The sequence below is a fragment of the Podarcis muralis genome, chromosome 10 (assembly GCF_964188315.1).
Source record: "Podarcis muralis chromosome 10, rPodMur119.hap1.1, whole genome shotgun sequence".
NCBI lineage: Eukaryota > Metazoa > Chordata > Lepidosauria > Squamata > Lacertidae > Podarcis > Podarcis muralis.
The window spans coordinates 44,419,782-44,442,217 of record NC_135664.1 but is presented as its reverse complement, the minus strand read 5'-3'; the positions used below and the strand labels follow the sequence as shown (position 1 = coordinate 44,442,217).

Below are 22,436 nucleotides of genomic sequence, written 5' to 3'. Positions count from 1 at the left end.
TGGGGTGCTCCAATATCTTCTTTCAGAGTGGCTCAAGTTGTGCTTTCTTTGAAGTTCCATTGTTTGTAACAGAAAATGCACACCATTATCTTGAAACTGAAGCAACTTGTGTTTACATTGTTCCTAAATGCAGAACTTTGGAGCATACAGAACAACACTTCCTCACTGTTCTTCTTTTATTCGGGTAAAACAGTAAGGAAAAGCATACAGTCTTTGTTTTTCAAATTAGTAGAAAACCTCACCTGGCTATTTGATATTATACACCCTACTTTTGTAAAACAGTGTTAAACATACTGGGCTGCCAAGGCTGAAATCCTGTACCCACTTACCTGTAAGTAAGTCCCATTAACCTAAAAGAGACTTTTGTTCTGTGAATGGTTAATGAGTGCTTAGACACCAGCTTCTGCACAGTTGGAGACTCGCGTAAGCCTCTTTGCAAAGGTCCATCTCAAATGCCTGCTGAGGCAGCCAAGGTGGGGTCACCTGCTGTTGCAAAAAAAGTAGCCCGTTTGTGCAAGCAAATCAGCAAGATCCCGGCTGCTTAGGAACAGGGTCAGTGCAGAGAGTTGTGGCATGGAGGTGCAGCTCCATTGGCCAGCAATGGTATGTATCCTAGCAAAAGAGTGACTATTTAAAAGTTGGGCAGGTGAGACAAGCAGAGGTGCATCCAGAGAGGAAGAAAACCAGGGTGAAGCTCTTTTTCCTCTCTACGCCTAAGGCCTAGGCAGAAGCCCCGGGAAAGGGCTGAATTACCAGCTACTGGGTCTGCCTCATGACAAGTGAATAATTTAGAAAGCAAAAGAATACCTGATTCAAGTTCACTGAAAGGATTGAGAGGCAACACTTGGTAGCAGAGGACTGTTAGTGCAAAATATGTAATAGAGAATACAGTAGTCCAGAATAAAAGAATATTTTTTTCATTATTATTTATTTACTGTATTTATAGTGTGCCTTTCAGCCTGAAGACTCCCATATGCACAGGGATATATGCAGTTCACCAGATTCACTTCATTATTGTGGATTCTGTTTTTCCCCAAGTTGTGTCACATGCTGGAACTGTTTTTTATTAACTTGGGAGGGAAGGTATATCTCAGAAGTTATAATTCCAAACTTTTTAATTCTTTATGGAGTCTTCCAGTGGTCTGCTTTTGAGTCATTACCTTTATCAAATAAATATGCAACTATCTGAATTTTTGGGATTGAGCAAAGTCTGAAACCAAATATATACCGGGTGGCTTTTGTTCCTTAATGTTTCTAACTAGTGTCTTTGATGCAGGTCTTGATAAAACATCTCAGTCTAGATTATCATGGATCATTGGTGCTAACTCCTTCCAGAAGGAGTCTCTAAGAGCAGACAGCATGTGACCCAATAGTGTTTTTTGAATACAGGTTAAAAACTGGGTTTAGTGCACCCAGCAGAATTAGAAAGATTTTAAAGCCTCATATATTTGCTGCATATGTTACCAACATAACCATTAAAAAGTTAGGAAGTCATTAGAGTCCTCATCCAACCCTTGCAACCTACAACTTGTGACTTCATCATCCTAACATTACTTCACCCACATTTACCACCCACTGCACACATGCCTTCTGTCTCCACATGCCTTCTGCTTGAGTTCAGGAACTGGGCTTCTTTCCCAGTTCCTTTGTTTTCCCATGTCTCTCTCCCTACATTTGAAGTGCGGGGGACAGCAGTTCAGTGACTTTTTTTTGGTACATCAGGGCTTTTGTCCATAAATCATCAGTTCTGCAGATATTGCTTTCATTATACCAAATATCCCTCAGGTACTGATGTCTTGCTGCAAATATTAACCTCTACTGTGGCTATTGTTTGCCTCTGCTTCAAGTTTCTTCACCGCTTTCTATTGCCCATCTATGTGTCAGACACATTTCCTCTCTTTCATCGCTCTCATCCAGAAATGCTATGCACACCTTTCCTTTTAACCCTTTATTGAACTGCTTGTGAGAAATCATCCATTTCCCCCACTGCTCACCAGGCACCCTATTGCATATTCCATGAGCATCTATTCTTCTTATACCTCCTGCAGCTGCAGGTTATCTCCCCTCCTCAGTGTCTCTGTGTTGAGACAAGCAACTGAGCCAATAAGTCAGGCTTGCAACGATGGAGAATGGAATCCTGTTACAGAGCTAAACAAGTTATCAATTACCCTAACTGAGGGAGAATCAAGTTTTACGAGTTGATTTTTATTTTTTAAAAAGTCAGACTTCCATTTGTTGTATTATCAGAAGATGTAAAGTGTGCATGTATGTGTGTAGCCTGGGATTTTCTGTATGGCGACTGTGTTGAGGAAAACAAGGTAACACTTTAATGAGGAAACGTGTTTAAATATTTGATGTGTACAAATTTTCCCAAAGAATTAGAGAATTCATTTGCTCACTGAAGCATTTGCATGTCCAATGGGGAGACGAAATCTTACCAGTGAAGTGTGAAACTGCTTTGAGTGCAAAGCTTAGCATGCTCCTTTCTCTGGGGTAGCACAAAAAAAATCCTCTCCCCCACCATTATTAGTTTTGGTTCTGAATGAAGAATTGCCAAGCAAATAAGAGCCAATTGGTAATACATTTTGCTGACCATTGGCTTTAAGGAAATAAATGACTGGCTGATAATTCTAAGAGATCCTTTGTAGAATTCTTTACACGTGCATGGCATCTCAAAGCTGTCATGCTTAAAATCCCAGGATCTGATCATTGTCTGGAGGCTGAGAGAACTGTGCAATACTGCTGCTTGTGAGGGATGTTCAATATTGAACGTTATTTTTATTTAAATGCTGTTTCATTAAATGCTAAAACACAGCTACAAAAGTTTGATGCTGGCATTTCACAGCTTCCCAGTATCACAGCCTGGGGACATTTGGCAAATGGCCTTTAGTGTTCTATCTGCAGATCTCAATTCTTTCACTACCTGGATAAGCAAACTGCCCATGAGGGCTGATTTTAACAAAGAATCAAGAAGAAGAATTAAACAGATGAAGCAGCATTGGAAAAGGCTTGAAGCCACTTTAGATTTTAGATGAACAGTTTTGCTTCTTTAAAGTAAGGTGACGCTTTGCAGCAAAGAACTGTATATGGCACTGTCCCCCACAGTTTTTTTTGTTTGCATTTTAATGAAGAACTACTAAGTTGTACTTCTCAAACCAGTACATGAACTGAAACACAGCTATACTTCAAAATTCATACTTTTCCAAATTTTGAAGTGAAGCTTTCGAATTGCACAATGTGTACAAAAATGCTCATTTTGGGGGGGGGGGAAGTGTGCATATTACTGAAAATGGTCAAAGCTGCATACAAAAAATGTGTATATGAGGGAAAATATGCACTAAAATGCTGGTGAATTTCCATGATGAATTTTTTAAAAATGCAAATTGCTTATAGAAATGTAGAGAACTGAATTTAAGATTGGAAAAATGACAAATCGAGAGAAACCCAACATGACAGATTTGTCCATCCTTAATCTCACAGCATCAGCTCATGCATGTGAGGGAAAAGTGACCATAAGGAAGACTCTGTGAGTACAGCATCCAGCAGACCAGACTCCAAGTAACTGAAGGCATTTTTGGACATATTTTGCAAAATATGCCTATGATTTCAGACTATTTGTCCTTTTCTGTATCTGGCAGTGGGATAATTCTTGCCACATGAATAGAGCAGACTTATCAGCCATCACACACGTGCCTCATGTCTATCTGCCTATTTAACAACCTTAATTACAGTTATTGGTGATGCACCCAGGTTTCAGTGATACAAACCAGGTCAACCCTTTCCTCCATGATTAAATCATAGAGCATTGATGTTTTATTTAACAGTGTTGTCAGATTAGGGGAGTTATAGGCTCCATCACCCAAATTCTGCAAGCTGAGAGGCAGCCAAGGAGAGGCAATGGTTGTCTACTAACCAATGTTCCTTCTATTAGTTTGTGCTGGCTGTCTCCCAACACCATATCTCCCCTTGCCCATAACTACTGGGATGGTGATTCCCCTCCTCCTTCCATTTCCCAAACACTACATATATATATAAATAAAATTACAATATAAACATATAAGTGGTCATTGGCTACAAAGATAATCACTTAATACCCTTTCCCAACAAGGATACTGGTAAGACTAAAGCACACAGGACCAGGGCACAAATTTTTTATGTGCAAAATCTCAATGCTTTTTAGAGAACTGAAATAACCACATTTCCCAAGCTGCATAAACAGAATACTTTAATTCCATTATACTTCTTTTTAAAAACTTGCAATAGCATACAAATATATTAAAGTGCTTTTTACTCCTACCTGGCAGTACTTTGCAAAATAGTGCAATGACTGACAAATAAAGTACATGATAATTAATAGATGCTAACAGCTTAAATGCATGCAGTTCTTAGCAGCTTCATCGTATATCATGTAGTACATAACAATTTGTAGATCATATATTTCGAAGTGCATACCAATGCATGGAAGCTAACAGTTAAAGCTCACAATTCATTGCAGTTTGATCATATACTTTAAGATCCTCTAAAATCACCTCTCATCAGTCCTTGCAGGGAGCCACTCTTTTGTTAACAGTAGTTGGCTTCAGCCACCTCCTTCGGTCTGGCCTCTCACCCCAGGCTCCCATTAAAGTAATCAAATAACCAAGAAACGTAGGCTGTGCTGTTGTTGTTGGCAACCATCTGTCTCAAGAGGCAATGGAGTGTGCCTCTGGGGGTGAAGTCAGACCACTGTGAAAGCAGCTACTAAGTCACCTCCCTGAGTCGCGAGCCTGGATAGTATGTCTGTATGACCTGGGCTGCCCAGATGACAAGACCCTCTTGTTGGCATTGCTGATGTGGTCCGAAGGAAAGCAGAGCACTATGTTTGGCACCAGCTTGGCTGCAGGAGTTGCCAGAAGGAGGTGTACAAGGCACCATCCAGCCATCTTATGGACTCCACTCAGGATTTGCGTAGGGTGTTCTTAGCATTTTCTTCTCCTGAAAATATCCCACAAGGCAGGGCATGTTTAGGATCAGAGTTTTCCTTCTGCTAAATGGGCTACCTTCCCAGGTTGATGAGCCCCATCTGTCCTTCACTTCCCTCTACAGCATGTGCAGAAGCTGTCTTCTCCACCGTTGGACCCATCCACTATTGGTCCCATCCGCTCAATCCGCTGGAGCCTGTCTTTGCATACAGTAGAAGTCCCTAACTCACCAAAGGCTTGACACCCATCGGCTACCCTCACCTGGTTTAGCCAGCCAGTCGAAATTGTTTCTTGGGTTGTGGCCACTGTCGCATGTTGACAGCTTCTAGGAGCCAGGGGTGAGAGCTGAGTGCAGGATGGGGACCAAAGATGGACAAGCTACCGCAGAAGGAGCATGATGTGTCCCCCACTGGAGTAGTACCCCTAACACCCCATATATTTAATGCACATTTAATACAACTCTATTTGTTGTGTTAGTTATAGAACCCTCCTTGGGTGAAATCCAGGGAAGGAGCTGCGCTCCATGTGTGAAAGGCAGATTGATTTCACATCCACACACCCTAAGGCTGTCTACATACCATACATTTAAATCATATTTAAAGCACATCATTTCCCCTAAAGGACCCTGGGAACTGTAAATTGCTGTACTGCACACACAGCTGTAATTTCCAGGATTCTCTGAAAGAAATCACATGTCTGAAATGTATGGTTTGTACTTGACCTTAGAGTATGTATATGAAACCAATCTACCTTTTGCACAGGGCAGCTCCACCCAACACAGCTCCTTCTCTGGAGCTCACCCAGAGAGGGGTCTACTACTAATACAACAAAGAGAATGCTTCCTGTTCCTCACTCCTCCCACAAAAGATGACTGACTTTGGTGTAACCCCATGCTGTTGAGCAGCCCACTGCCCATAGCAGCACCTCCTTTTATCCCGAGGTCATGCCCAGAACTGACTCAGGTGCCGAGGAATTCAAGGGTCAGCCTCACTTCCTTTTGCTTGCATTCTGGAGCTGCTAAAAAAAAAAATTATCAATGCACTTAAAGCAGAACAATTCCTCGACAGGGCAGATGTTCCAGGAGGAGGGGGGAAATAAAACAAAACAATCTGGCACCCCTTTTTTATTGTTGTCAGCTCTGCTTCTTCTTAATCTTATTGACTCAGATGATGCTGAGGGGCATTTTATGTTTATACACACGCCACACCCTATAAGCTATTGAAAGCATTATGGGCCAACATCAGTAAGATTTGTTTTGGCAGAAGCTGCATTTTTCACATATGTCTCTACTTTTTCATAAATAATGCTTTATATTTTGCGTCTCGTAGTTGGAAATTGATTCATGAATAAAAAAAAATCAACATATATTCATAAGCTCCTCACAGACCAATTCTATGCAAATTTAGTCAGAAATTACTGTCATTGAAGTTAGTGGAATTTACTTCTAAGTAAGCATCTTTAGGATCAGGCTGTCAATCATTCTGAAGATACGTTGTTCAATGAGGCATTTTACTTTCCTTCATCCTTTCCATTTTGGTTTGCTGTTTCTAACTTCTTTTCAAATCTACATTGGCTTGGATCCGGATTCAGAGTTGTCTTTCCATGGACAGATAGCCTTCTTTTGTGGATGGAAGGAATTGAGACTCCTGCAGGAGAAGGGAGGGGGATTTTTTTATTATTATTTTTTGTCAATTTCCCTCTGCTGCCCCCAGCACCACTTCCCATGCTATCCCAAAGGGACCCTGCCTTTTCAGAGGGCACTCAGGGCTTCAAGGGGACATTAAAAACCTGCAGAAATTGCCTCCCACCCTTTCTCCAGTGGGAGCATCCCATGAGCAGAGTTCCACACATGGGACTTCTGGATCCAAACCACAATGATGACAATAGTACAGAGATCAGTGACTTAAGGTTATAACAAATCTTCATTTTACAACACATTAAATGTTTGTATTTTCTATGGATTCCTTTTGTGTCTCTACACTTCTTTCTGTTTTGTTCTCAGCTGCTTCAGGCCAGCTATTAGGCGTGGGGGTTTTTACACTTCAAATTGTACATCTTGCTGAGAGAGAGATTCCTGGTATTCTTGCCACGCACCCTAACTTTGTTATCTCCTGATTGTGGTTCTAATATTAGCAGATTTTTCACTTAGCACAGTGGCACTAGGACTGCTGATCATATGTAGAGTATGGGGCTTCTGACTTCACTGATGGTAACCTCTTTTCAGTACTGGACTTTGAATCATGTTAAGTGACAGCAGAGACATGAGTGCCCCAAGTTTCTTCAAAGTGCATTTCTGTTAATACCAAATGGGATCATGTCTTTGTGGACAATGAACACAGGAGCCCAGGAGCTTCTGGACTTGCAAATATATTGGCTGGCAGGGACATCATTTGAATTAAAAGTGAACATCTCCTTTGTCGTGGATGCAATAAGGGAGTTTCACAGGAAATCTAAATGAGAAATGCTGTTGTACTAATGTTATGGGCAAGCGAAGCAAAAAAGTATTTTAACTTCCAGCAAAACATCATACAATATATAGTAGAATTTATATGAAATGTTGCAACATGAAAAAGAAGAAGATGAAAGTTACATCCATATGTGATGGGACTGTGAACAAGCAAGGACATATTGGCTAAAAATAAGAAATATGATAGAATTAATAACATGCCAAATTAGAGATGGCTCTGTTATTATCTTTATTAATCTGCAAGAGGAATTTAACTTTGTAGCATTGTTAAAAGCTTTTGTACACAATAGCAGCAGCAAGAACATGATATGCCATAAAACAGAGATTAACATCATTTCCTTCTGAGGAGGAATGGGAACATAAAACGTATAACTGCCCAGTCATGTCTGTTGGTGCAATCTTAACCTTGGCTGCTGGTGCAACAGGACCCACACTGGGCCTAATGCTGTCACATGATGCAATGGATTCTAGGTTGGATTACACAGCTGGTTAACCAATTATATTAGAGTAAGTGAAGAAAGAGTAAAAATAGATCTTTGTTGGAGTAAAAACTGTTTATTGAGTTTTGGCAAAATAAAAAGTACATACTTAATACAAATATTACATGCTTACTTAATTTGTTTTAATAGGTAAGTATAGTGGGTGATAGTCAATGCTAGTCCTACTCAGGGTAGTCCCACTGAATGTATAATACTAACTTAGGTTTATTAATGTCAATGGAACTTCTCTGAGTAGGACTTAGTTGATTGAAACCCAAAGTATAAAGAATACCACAGGTGCATATAGTGAAAAACTCAATGGGCTGTGACTTCTCTCTGAGCAATCCCCTCCCCTCCACCTCAACTCAACTCAGCTCAGCTCAGCTCAGCTCAAGGCAAGCAATTAAATTAATGGCTTTCTTCCAATTAGCATTTTATTGAATTGTTTAAAAATATTATTATTTAAGTGTTGTTATTATGCAGAGTAATTGTATACATGTTCACATATTTATACACACATGGCTATGTGATAATTTCTTTGCATAATAATATCTATTTCATTTATTTAGAAAATGAAATAAAATAATGACATTTTCAATAGAAATTTAGCTAGGGAAAAAAAATCATAATCACAAGGCCCATTTCATAAAACAGGTGAGATTGTGTGACCTGCTTTCTTCGGAAATCTTTGTATATCTATGGATTCCTTTTGTTTCTCTTTCCTTTTCTCCTTTCTGATTTGTTACCAGCTGCTCCAGGCCAGCCATTAGTGTTCTCAGTGGTTTTTTTACACTTCAAATTGTACATCCTACTGAGAGAGAGATTCCTGGTATTCTTGCCATGCACTCTAATTTTGTTATCTTCTTTTCTCTCTCTTTCTTCTCTAGGTACCTGATTAATGTCACGTTTGAAGGGAGGAATTTGTCTTTCAGTGAGGACGGCTACCAGATGCACCCAAAATTGGTTATCATCCTTTTGACCAAGACGAGGACGTGGGACAGGGTAGGATATGTTTGGTAACTCTCAGGCTAGGACTGGGAGGCAAAGGGGTAGAGATGTTCTTCTAAGGGCTAGTAGAATTTCAAGAAGTAGAGTTTGCTAGCCATTTCTCATCTCAGAGGTTCATTTGAGACAGCTGTTTACTGAATAACACATGAGCATGCATGGTTAATATTGTAATGAGATGCTTCTTTAGTTTGCCTTAAACTTCCATAGGTTTTATTTTATACTGTAATCTGTAGTTCATTGCCTTCCTGTACAACAGAACCTACACAGAGATGGAATCACCTGACGAATCTCCAGTAAATGTTGCCAGTCCAGTGATCACGTGGTGTTATTGTGTCAGTTACCCCTTTGCATTTTACATGTAAAGTTAACATACCCAATGACAATTATGATGCGTTGGCGAGTAAGGAGGTACTAGATCAGTCTGTACATCCCTGCAGTTGTGGCTCCCCCTACGAATGAGCATAAACTGAAGCCTGACGATACCGTGGTTGCCATTCTGTGTAATTAGGCTGCAGCCCTATGCACACTCAACTGGGAGTTAGCTCTGTTGAACACAGTGGGACTCACTTTTGAGAAAATGTGTGTAGAATTACACATTTAATCCCACTGAGGCCAGTGAGGTTTAAGCAGATTGTGAGCACAGTTGCAGCATATGAGAGGAGATACTTTATTTTCATTGAACTGGCTCTATCAAAACATGATGATGGGAGGCTGAGAGATCATCGGCAAGGTGACCACAACAATGTCACAGTAGAAATAAATGTAAATGTTGTATCTTGTCTCTCTTTAGTTCGGAACCTCCTGTATACTAGATATGCCACATGTTGCACATTTCATAATTTTTTTGTGTTCAGTAATCTTATCTGGAGACATAAGCCTACTATCTCAGTTGCACAGAGTATTAGCTGAACTTGTTAGGCATATATGTACAGAGAGAAAGAAAATGGGAAACTTGAGCCCAAAAGCCATGAAATGCAAACAGTTTTTTCTCTATATCTGTGTACATACTCTCACATACCAATGGGGCACAACAAGTCATGCACCTAATGATGCAGGCTTTATCCCATGAAAATCTTTTGGCACAAGTAATCTATTAATCTCTAAAGTGTCACAATCCTCTTTGTGTGTGTGTGCTTGATGTAACAGAGTAACACAGTCATCCCTCTGCAATTTGTCACCACTGATAGATAAGAAGCCAAAGAAAAACATGTAGAGCCGAGAAATGCATCATCAGCACACTGGTGACAGCTCAGGCCACTTCCCCTGGAATTTTCCCTAATTCTTGTAGCCTCATGTTTATTTTAAAGAGAGTGAATGTCAGAAGGAATAGTGCCCCCACCCTCACTCCAAGATACATAATGCAGACAAGTGGCTAATGAGTAGTCAGCTATAATGGCTTGCTATGCTTTCCCTGGAAGGAGTGAATGGAAGAAAGGAATCAGACGCTATTCCGTCCAGCCCTGGGAACAGCATGCAACCCCTTTGAGCAGAGGTGGGTAACCTGTGACACTCCTGGTGTTCCTGGACTGCTGCTCCTATCAGCCCTGACCATGGGCCATACTGGCTGGTGATAATGGGAATTGGAGTCCAACAACATATGGAAGGCCACAGGTTCCTACCCATGCCTTAGAGCAGCCTTTCTCAACCTGTGGGTCCCCAGATGTTTTTGGCCTACAACTCCCATCATCCCTAGCTAGCAAGGCTAGAGCTCAGGGATGATGGCAGTTGTAGTCCAACAACATCTGGGGACTCAAGGTTGAGAAACACTGCCTTAGAGGCTGATAGATCTTGCCTTATCCCTAGAAGCATCTGATCCCTGTTCATCAGTAGGTTATCCTTCATGTTTTCCAGACTTGTATCAGTTTAATGTATGAACCTTCTGAGATGCTATTTGACTCTCTCACCTTCTTTCAAACATTCTCCATTCTTACTCTATTCTAAATATGAATAGATAGAGAGCGCCTCTCTTTTCCCTTAAAGAGACTTTTTCTTGTGCACTTCATCTAGCTCACTCTGAAATGGCTGACATCACTTTGGCAACAGACACTGCAGGTGTTCTTTTAGGACTATGTGTGTGAGAGAAGAGCATTCTACTGCAGCTACATCACTGGAGCTGGAGACTTTTAATGATCAAGATTTGATTTACACTCACCCTCAGCAAAAGAATGGCAATTTCAGTGAGCTCTCTTTTGCGTTTGCTCCTTTTAGAATATAAGCTTAATAAAACTAATCTTCTCAGTTTTGATCTGGTAACAGTCCTAATCCACTCACATAATAACCTAGAGGATGATCTGAAGACACATGATGAGGGCCTGCTGCTGATGTTGAACCAGTCTAGCACTTCAAGCTTCCTGGATGAGAGACCACTGGGAAATATACGTGTTCAGCTCTGAGCTGTGCAAAGGAAGAGTGGGGTAGATGTGGAATCATATGTAATAATAGCAAACTCAGTTCTCCGAGTGCCTGTCCCTATAGCCATGTATCCACAACAGGGAATTCTTAGCAGGCTTGGGGGAATTCTAAGATTTGCAGAAACAAAAAAAAAATATCTTTTTTTGGGGGGGGGGGGAAGCAAGGTTAAATGGGCTACAACCAAAACAGCCCACTGAAGGCTGAACAGTGGGTATGGTATGCTGACTGATGGAAGGAGATGGGGGACAAAGGAAAACTGGAAGGAAAGGGAGAGAAATTGTGTGCTGGAAGAGGGCACGGGTGGCTGGAACCCTGAATAAGAATACTCCAACAAATTGCCTTTGCTCATATGGAAACGTGACCATTCTCTTCATGCAATTGCTCATGCAGCTCTACTTTACTGAATGCAAACATTGAGCCTGGACACTCTTAACCATGGGTAGGCAAACTAAGGCCTTCTCAATCCGGCCTGCGGACGGTCTGGGAATCAGCGTGTTTTTACATGAGTAGAATGTGTGCTTTTATTTAAAATGCATCTCTGGGTTATTTGTGGGGCATAGGAATTTGTTCATTCCCCCCCAAATATAGTCCAGCCCCTCACAAGGTTTGAGGGACAGTGGACCAGCCCCCTGCTGAAAAAGTTTGCTGACCCCTGCTCTTACGCATACCAAAGCAAACGTCATGCAGAATAAGTTTCTTTATGCAGAGCACCAGCTGTACATACCTCCAGGATAGCAGCATCAATATGTTTTAGGAATCTGTCATTGTGCTTTTCTTGCTGAGCATTTCTAACTAGCTAGGAGCACAGTGAGTGATCTCCCTGGACATAGGGGTCTTGGTCAATGTGGTGTCAAAAAACCCAAAAACAAACCCTACATTAGGGAGTCATGCGATCTCTGTGCACATTTAATTCATGTGAAGGTTTCTATTACTTTCAGAAGGTTTCTATTACCTTGCCACAATCAAGCACACTGCAATAATTTAATAAACAAATTGAGAGACCTTAAACCTTGCACTGAAATTCATCTTAGACTCTCATTAACTTTAGAATGCTTTTAGCATTTTAGACCAAATGATGACATCCTTTTCAGCATTTCATAACTAAATTATGACATCCTTTTATCTCATAAAGTCCAATCTTTATATGTTGTATAATTACAACCTATAACTTTGGTGTATGTTATTACACAAACCCTTTCATGTTATTACACAAACCCTTTCATGGATTTTGTGTAGCAATGCGAGTCCAGGTCAGCACTGTCACAATGAGACACCTGACAACCACAGTCCTTGCACACAATCTCATTCCACTTTGCAAGGCTGCCTACTCCCTTCAGTAGTTTATTAATAAGTTTGTCCACTCATTTCTACTCTTGTTGCATGAATTGAAGAGCATTACAACTGATTCAGCTTGGAATTTTTATGTTTCCCCTTCAAGAACATCTACGATTTCTGTTTGCCTCCACATTTAGAAAACTGGCAGAATCATGCTGAATAATCACTTGTTTCTTAATGCCTCTATTGTAAACATGTGTTGCTTCTTCTTCTTTTTTCTGGACGTATTCAAATTAACTCTTAAAATAAAAGTACGCAGGACTGTCTTGCTTTCTCCGACCACAAAACCCTTTGATCCTTCAGGGGCTTGTAATGTGTGCTATTATTTCTGCTTGCTCTCAGAAAAGGTCGTGCCAGAGTTTATAGGTATCCTCTCCAGGGCCCTGCAAAAATCACAGATACCTGGGAAAACATCAAGACATGGATCGCTCATAGCTGATTGGTGCAATCTTTTTCATCCGCAGTAGTTAGCTTCTGAGAGTAAGGTACACAAAGGAAGAACCAAATCCCATGTTCGTACTATCACTATGATGTAACTCTCTGTCAGTAAGGTGGAATGTACCACATGTCACTGCATCCCATTTAACCTAAAAAAATAATTGGTTGAGTCTTTTCCACTGTGAGTCAAAAAATACTCCTTGTCAATATGCTGTTATGCCAAGCATCAAGGATACAACATCTCAGTAGGGTCCAGAATCTTTTAATAAGTTATGAGATGCATTTTCTATTAGATATGTGCTATTCCCAGTGCTCTCAGCAGAAGCAAGGAAGCATTGGAAAGCTCACATTTTTGCTGACCTTCATTATTAGGACAAGTCTCCTTTGTATCTTTCTTGAAGAAAACTAGTAAATACATCTCATGTCGTCTTCTGTTCTTCCCATGGTGCTTCCTTATCTTATTAAATGGTGAATGGTTTTTCCTGGATGATGCTGTACAAAAGGAAGTATGGAAGACTACAAAAATGAGTCTGGTCATCTATTTCACCACAAGGACTTGATAATATTGGATTAGTTTGAACTGGGGATACTTGAAGAATTTGATATTTGTGAACTCCAATGCAAACTGATCAGATCTGCTCCTTCGAGACTGATGTGCAGTTTAGTCTTTCTGATTTACTTAACCATAGCTTACATGCCACATTAAAGAAAGCATATTGGTGAAGATTATTGTCTGGATTTTCCTGTTACAAATAGCATGTCCATAAGATGATTGATATCTTTAAATTTTGACTACTCAAACATTGTTAACAAGCACAAAAACAATCTTAGCTTTTTAAAAAATTTATTTAAAGGAATGGATCTAATAATTGAAATGCAATAGAATCTTAAAAGTGTAGCTTTCCCATGGAGTCCCTCAGCTTCCGAATACGGAAAAGTGACTAATTATAACATTTCTTGGTCAGGTTTCAAACAGTTTTACTAATTTTTACTGACCTACTTTTGTTGTTCAGAAGAATAAGATAATCAAACATCTATTTTATGACAAATGCAGGTCTTTTACCTCTGCCTCTTTTGTAGGGATGCCACTAATTACTTTATGTGAAAATTGATGCCAGGTCCTTTATTTTTAATATTTTTAATATGGTATTGTTTTAATTATTGATATACAATATAGATACATCATAAACAGACTACAAAGCAAGAATCAAACATGACCTTTAATAAATTATTTACAATTCTGTTCTTTAATTTAAAGCTGACAGCCACATTAGCAAATAATTAAACAGCTTAATTCTCATACTCATACAGTTTTGAATCTATAACTAACATCTGGCAGAAAACCCTATCGTACAATGTGGAATAAAGACATTCCATCTAAACAAAAAACAGTCCTGTCAATTATTCTGTTCTCTTGACGTAAGGAAATATGTTCTCTTAGCTATCAGGGTATCCTCCCGACATCTGTTATCCCATTCTGTAATAGATGGAATGTTTCTATACCTCCATTTCCCTTCATACAGAATTCTGGTTGCTGCTAGTAAATAAGAAACCATTTCCACATGCCCAAATTTTACTGATGCCTCCAGGTAATTTTGCAAATAAACTGTTGGATGGAGTAGAACTCTGTGGCCCAGAATCCTGTTCAACTTATCTTTAACCATTCTCTCTCCCCCCCCCCCCCCCGATTCACATTTCCAACATGGGACTCAGCTACATTAGCTTAAAAAAAAAAAGCATTATAACACTGTGACACCAGATGGTGCTGTAGAGTTTGATTCTTTGGTGATGTGATTTTGCATTACAACACATTTTCCTGAAATGGTTTTTCTTTATGTGTCTAGATCCAGCCACATATTAAATAACTCTCCCTTCTCCTAGTGGCATTTCTAGCAAGGAGCTGGATAATTGCCATTTATTTTGCGCATTTTTACAGGGATAGTATATCATTGGGACATGCGTTTAAAACAATTTCTCCGATTCCCATATTCTGGGAACTAAGACTCAAGATCCAAAGCTTTTCCCACACTTCCATCAGGATATTTTTGCTGATATTCTGTGCCTACTTGATCATATGGTCTTTGACCTGTTCTTCCTCTGTGTTGTATTTGAACTATAATTAATGAATCTTTGCCAACACATATTTATTTGTCTTCAGTATAAGCTCTTCAGATTCTGTCACGTCTCTTGTATAGCTAGGCCTTGGATGCTAAACAATTTATTCCCCCCCACCTCTTAAACCTTCTCTGCATTTCTATCATCTTATCCACAATTCATTCCAGAGGCGAGGGATTCAGGCTCAATAGTCTTTTATAATGGTCCCAGATTCTTAGTAAGTTAGATATTACTGTATTATCTTTAACCTTCTGTGATCTTACATTATGATGTCTGCATAGTAAATTTTGCTGCAGGACATCAGTCAGCTTTTGTTCAAAAAATAACATCCCATCATACGGACACACCATTCAATATATCAACCAACTAAGGGCACTTGCAGCATATATTAAATTTAAATACAGCACTTGAAGCCCTCCTCTTCCTCCCCTCATTGTATACCATTGCCTTTAAACTTGGCTTTTTATTATTCCATATAAACGTCATTGCCATTTATTGCCATTTATTTACTTATTAGTTATTTTTGCAGATTTTTGCATTTACAGATATTGAAATAAAAACTAAAATTTTGATATTTACAACAGCAATCCTATATGAAAATTTAAAAAAAAGTGGGCTTTTGCCATTCTAGCAACAAATATAATTATTCTTACATAAGTGTTTGTAATTGTTGTTATAAAGGTCCTGTATCTCACCTGATAATCTTATAATCAAGTATCTTACTGATTTGGCTGTCCAATAGTAGATAGATATGATTTTCATGTATTTGCTTTTTATGATCAGTAGATATTTTTAAGCCTTTTATTTCTGTTTAGTCTATGTTCAATCTGTATCCTGCCACTTTCCCGTATATTCGAATTTCAGTCTGTACTCCTTCAGCAAAACAGTAGGTTCTTTTACTGCAAGTACTATATCATCTGCATATAATTTAATTTCCCCCCTCTTTCTCCTTCATTTTAGCCCCAGGAATGTATTATGCTAAATCTCAGTTCTGTTGCCAGAGGCTCAGTGGCTAACATGAAAAGAAGAGGAGAAAGCAGGCAGCCTTGCATAGTACCTTTGGATAACCTGAGCTTTTTTATTATTCTTTCTTTCTTTCTTTTTGACAGTGACCCATTTATACAGATTTTCCCCCTATAGTTGTCAGATCCTTTAATGAAGTGTGCACAGTCCACAGCATTCAAGATTTAGGCTGCAAGCCACAAAAAAATGTAGATGCCACACTAAGGATTGCAAAGTGCACTGTCCATGCTTAAGATGGAAAGGGGAACAGGGATCATGTACGTTTAATAGTGATGTTTGTAGCAGGTGTGGTTTGCACCTGTGGAAATTCACTTTTCCACACGGCTATTAAAGGTGCACAAGCCCTGCCTACTTTTTCATTGCATGGCCTAATTTTACTTCTATTAGCTGCCACTGAGGATTGTGCCAAAACAGCGATTTGGAAGCTTTTGCCGAAAGGCAAGAGAGAAAAGTTTACAATAAGAATGAATGAATGAATGGGGGGGGGGGGGGGAGGGAGCAAACAGCATGTGCTCTATCACCAGGTGACGCTGATCCTATGTCATTCTCAGCTAGACTTAGCACATGAATATTATGTATGGCTTTTAGAGCAACCCTGCAATAAATTAAGTATCGTGTTCTGAGTGGCTTTTGTCCAAAATAGCCCTGTCAAGAGGTATCAAATAAAAAGGGTTTGCAGGTGCTGAGGTAGCTCTTCATTTCCTCAAAGGACCTCATTTATTTTGAAAGCCAGAGTGCAGTCTTCACCAGCTAGGTGCCCTACAGATGACCAGGGGTGATGGGAATTGTAGTCAGGTTGTCAAAGATTGCTATAGTGAGTCATGTCTCCCAAATCCAGTGGCAGCACAGAGGATGCACTGATCAACCCAGCTTTTGTGACTCATTACCATCAATGCTGTCCCAAAGCTTTCCACAGTTTATACTCTATAAGAATCTATTTTTTCCCTGACTGAGATTAATTTTTCTGCTGGTATAACACAACGGCCACAAGAGTGTCCTGGGAAAACCCATTGCAGAATTCACCTCAGACATAAGCTGCAGTCACATAACAGTTAATTCCATTTTTCTGACATTTCCCTAACTCCTAATTTTCACATTATTTTTGAGCTCTTACACAACGTAAAAACCACTTCCAGAAATATAGCAGAATATAGCATGAGTTTAGCATTCATTATTTGTTTCCAGAAAAAAAAGACTGCAAATTACATGGAAATGACATGCAATCATCATCTGAGGCCCTTGTTCGTGTTCCTTGTCTGTGAGAGGTCCGGAGGGCGGCAACACAAAAAACCAGCTTTTTTTGGGGTGGCCTCCCACTTATGGAGTGCTCTCCCCAAGGAGGACCACCTGGCACCTTTGTTATATATCTTTAGGTGCCAGGCAAAAACATTTCTCTTGCCCCAGGCCTTTGGCTAATTAGGCAGTCTATGGCCTTATAAAGTGTGGGGTGGGTTGGAAGATTATTGCTTTTGTTTGTATATATTTTTGTGTTTTTATGTTGGAAACTGCCTGTGATCCTCAAAGGAAGGGTAGTATAGAAATTTAAGAAATGATAAAATAATACACAAATAATAATTAGTGCTAAGATTGCACAATATTCCACTATATTGATGGAAATGGCATTTATATAGCATGAAGGCTCGAATATAATGCAGATATTAACAGTTAGGGAAACATCAGGAAAACAGAATAAGCTGTTGTGTGAATGCAGCCATAGATGTGTTAGGCAAGCTATCGTTCTCTCAGTCCAACTCTTGCCCCATGCTCAACATTTAGCACAGGGGCAATGATACTGTTTTTCTTTATGGTGCTTTGGCATGGATCTTTGCAATAACATACATGATGTGCATAACCACTTGAGATGTATTTATTACTGTTTCAAGATACACAGATAATGCAAGCACCTTCCTTCTAAGGTGTTGTGACATTTTTATATATGTAGTGATATTTTAAATTCATTTTGCTGCATCAATTGTATCAGGGAAGCGGAAAAGGACCTGCATCTCTCTGGGAGCCCCAGGTGCCGCACTTGACATGCATTTCTCTATATGTTGGCACCTTCAGCTTTATTGTAAATCAGTGAAGCCAATAAACATCACATTTTAACCACAAATGAACAAAATGAACCATCGAGGCATTGTTGAATGAGCCCCCCCCCCCCGCTTTTTAATACATTTTGCTGGGTACATTAGCAAATAGCAGCAGGAAGAAACAAGGGAACATTCATTGCCGTAACATTTTCAAGCTTGCAGAAAATCAGGAGGAGGAAAATCTAACAATAAGAGCAGGCCTAGCTTGTGCTTAAGGAAACTTGCAGAGAATAAAACTGCTCTCGGAGCCTGAGGATGTGTTTTCGTCTGTTCTGTTCCATTTGCTTGAGACTGTGTCTCATTTTGACGTTGTTTCTTGGCCTGAGAGTCCTCGGCTTTTTTCCGTTTGCTTACTTGCTGTGTTTCACTAACAGGAGATGATTGTTTTCTCCTTTGGACTTTTGGAAGGGTGCATGCCTTATTTTACTTGCATATTCAGTGTGCCCTGAAATTTTTATTTCTATTTTGGTTTTTTTTAGTGCTGGAGGTTTGCTTTCATTGAAACGTTAAACTGGCAAAATATACTATTAATACATTTTCTGTTGTAAGTTTCACTCAGTCTGCCAAGAGCCAATTCCCCCACCACAGATACTGGTTTGGTTAGCCCATCATTTTGTTGGTAACCTGTTGTTTCCCCCCTCGTCTTTTTACTGCCATCGCAAACCAAATGTGTTACCTGCCATCATCCAAATATTTATTTGCAGCAGACTGAAAAACCTGGTCTGTTTTTGTATTAGTGTAGCATTTCCCTCTCTCCTCCCCACCCATTGGGACATCTTTTGGATGTAAAAAGTTGCCTCACTACTTATATATCCAGCTGATTACTGTGCTCTGTTGTAAAGGGCTTCCTGCAGGTAACATCTCTTCAGGAGGTCTGTTGTGTTACAGGTAGGGCCTTACGTGTGGTGGCATCTATCCTTTGTAACTCCTTCTCATTACGTACCACCTCTGTTATATTTTTGGCGCTTATTGGAGATTACCCTTTTCCAACAAGCCTTTTTAGTGGGCATTTTAATCCGTATTGCACTTGAAATCGCATGTTTTCATTGTCAAGGTTTTCATTGTTAAATCTCTGGAACTTATGGAAAGCAATTTATAAATGATAGAAACAAATAATTTCTCATCATTTTAAGGGCTGCACTTCATCTATTTTGCTTCTGTTCTGTGTAATTCTTTGGATTTTTATGGTATTTGCTACACTGCCTGATGGGCAGTGGTGGTTGTTACTATATTTACAGTGTGCTCATGTTACACTCACATTTTGTGAACTCCTCTGTGTGTTTGATGTCATTGATTATGAATGTAATGTATCTGTGCTGTTTGTTGTCCCCATGCCCAGATCGTATTTTCCCTGAGTCTGAAGGATTTCCAATCTGCCATCAGTAATGTTAGACACTAGTGTTCACTCTTGCATTGCCTCATAGTTTTGCTTGGATTTCAGTTTTCTGATTATATTCTAGAACTGTGCCATCTTTCACAGAGTCAGGCTTTTTACAGGGTTTTAAATTTTAATACTCATGAATTTACTGTGCTCCGTAACATCTTCCGTTCTTATGCACCAAGGTATAGTTTAGTGACAGCCATATTCTTGTCAGCTTCACCTGTGAAACAGTTTATGATGGACATATTTCATATCCACTATAGATGATGACAATGTATCTTTTTATTATACTGTTTGTTAAGAAGGATCCTAGATGCTTCACAAAAAAATTAAATACAGGTATTCTTTCAGCATTGCTTACTCTTGACGTTGAGGAGTAAATCAGTGCTGCAAAATACAGCCCTGAGCAGTAATTTGGAATAGAAAGTGAGGGATACTACAGTACCCAACAGCCACAAACAAAGAAGGAATTTCAAGTCAACAGCGCATAATTAACTGAATTGCAGTTTTGCTTGCAACCCTGAATTATCATCACCAGCTTTCTACCAGAAGATTCTAAATGACAATATGTAGCCAGATTCTTTGCTTTGCACTACTTCTTTGCAACATCATTTGAATAAGTTTATTTTTTCAGTACAATATAGGCATGTTGGCTCAGGAGTTGTTGGGTCATGTGGCTCAGCACCTGCTCAGTCCTGCACTGAGGAGCCTGGCTGGATTTTAGCTACTGGATCAAAATTTGCTTAGCTTATGTGAGCTCTTTCCATGTCAGAGTTGTCTAGACACAACAGAATAGTTCCTGTTTTTCTGCCAGGAATGAAGTATATCAAGGCACAGTTAATCTATACTTGCCCCAAGACTCATCCCTGGTTACCTCAATACTCCATTGGGTGCCCTGATTTCCTCTGGACACTAGCCAAGCTGCTACTTTTTACCCATAAAGTCTTCAGTGGTTTGGGTCCTGCATAGTACCTTAGCGACAGCCTGTTCCTCATGTTCTGGTACTATTAGTTCTGTCACCATTAGGGCAGCCAAGATCACTCTCTTCACTTCTCCATCTCTGCCCCCAGGGCCAAACTGGATGTGATGTTAATTGTGTGAATGCCATTAATGTGAACATCTTTAATAAATACAACAACTGTGACAAAGCTTCAGGATTGTGGAGTAGGAGTTTAACTCTTTCTCTACATGCTACAGGCCTGGTAAAAATCACCAATTTGAATCTGCTGTTTGTATTTTAGGAGACGTTCCCACCAGGGGCGGAGGAAGGGGGGTGCGGTGGGGGCGGACCATCCCAGGTGTCTTTGCTGAGGGGGGTGACATTTGGCGCACCACCCGCCTGCAACTCCCAAGCCTACCCCGAGCCATCGGGGGAAAGGGGGAGCTGTTCCACTTTGCCGGTGGCATTCCCCCCTTCCCCCTTCGTTTTGACAGCTTGGGGGAGGCTTGGGAGTCGCGGGCAGGCAGCATTCTGAATGTCCGCTATCGGTGGCTTGCTCTGGCTCACTCTGCCCCCAGCTGCAGGGGAGCCGCTCCATGCACCTGAACGGCAATCCCGCACCTGGGAGGGTACCCTCCATGCCCCTCCCCCCTTGGGAGCGTGCTCCGTCCCCCTTGAGAGAGCGCCTGCCCGGGGCAGCGCATGCATATGCTCTGCCGCTGGTTCCCACTGGTGTCAACGAGGCTTCGCTTGAAATGCAAATAGCATCTTACGAAGCGGGGGTGGTGGTTGTTGTCTGGACCACGGCAGGGAAAGAATGAGTTAAACACTCCACCCTACAATCTCAAGGCTTTGACGTGGTTGCTATTTACATAATAAAAAACATGCGTGTTAGACATGCATTTTATGTCACATCTAGTTTGGCCTGCAATCTGCAGCATGAAGATGCTTAGAGACAGGCTTTCTCAAATGCTTCTGCTTCCCACATTAGTGCCAAGGCAGTTATGCAGGGTTGATAGCCCTGTGTTTTGCCTCATAAAATATAGTTCTGGCCACAAGGTGCTGGGGAGGTATGTTCATATCTCCGAGTTAGCATCCACTCCACCTTATCTTCAGGCTGGATTTCATTTTTAGTGTTTGCAGCTTTGATACAGGGATTCACTCACTGCTTTGTTATGGGAGAGGACAGGGAGGAGAAAAATAGATGAAGAAAGATTAAAAGCATGCAAAATATCATAGTAAAACCTGCACTATTATAAATCCCAGTTTAAATAAAAAACCACCTGTCTCACACCCTGTTTTAGGCACTATAAAGGATTATGCATTCTAATGAATTCCCACATCTATTAGGCAGCTGAGGTTTCTCAGAGGTTTACACTATTACTAAAAGAGCTTTTAGCATGTGTACAAATGATGTGGTTTTGCAAAACAAAGAATAGGTGCAGTCTTTAAAGTAATCTACAAATATTTGATGGGAAACGTGCAAGAAAACAGGTTTATTTGGGATGATCCAAGAGGGCATTATCTTTGAATTGTGGGTTGGATGAAACAAAGCTATAGAAAATGCAGACTGAATATACTAACTTCTTTTATAGTGGAGATATCTGTTCAGTTGTAGAACAACTTTCCAAGCCATTGGTGGTGGTGGTCCATTGGGACTGGAAGGGCAGAAGGCAGGGAGAGCAACAGTAGGTGGAGCCTAAGCCAATAACTGCCAGAGCCTACTGCTAATTGGTTGTAAGTCAGGCAGCTAGGAGCTGGCTGAGATTGGTGGGGCAATACCCCGT

The 22,436-nt window shown here is 40.3% G+C and overlaps 1 protein-coding gene across 2 annotated transcripts in view; it reads left to right on the top strand.

Annotated features, from left to right (window-relative positions):
• Positions 1–22,436, top strand: part of GRIN2B (glutamate ionotropic receptor NMDA type subunit 2B) — a 283,055-nt gene that overhangs the window by 171,060 nt on the left and 89,559 nt on the right. For both annotated transcript variants that reach the window (XM_028745807.2, XM_077934916.1), the window contains one exon: positions 8,795–8,909. In XM_028745807.2, coding sequence (XP_028601640.1) covers positions 8,795–8,909 — 115 coding nt within the window. The remainder of the gene's footprint in view (positions 1–8,794; positions 8,910–22,436) is intronic.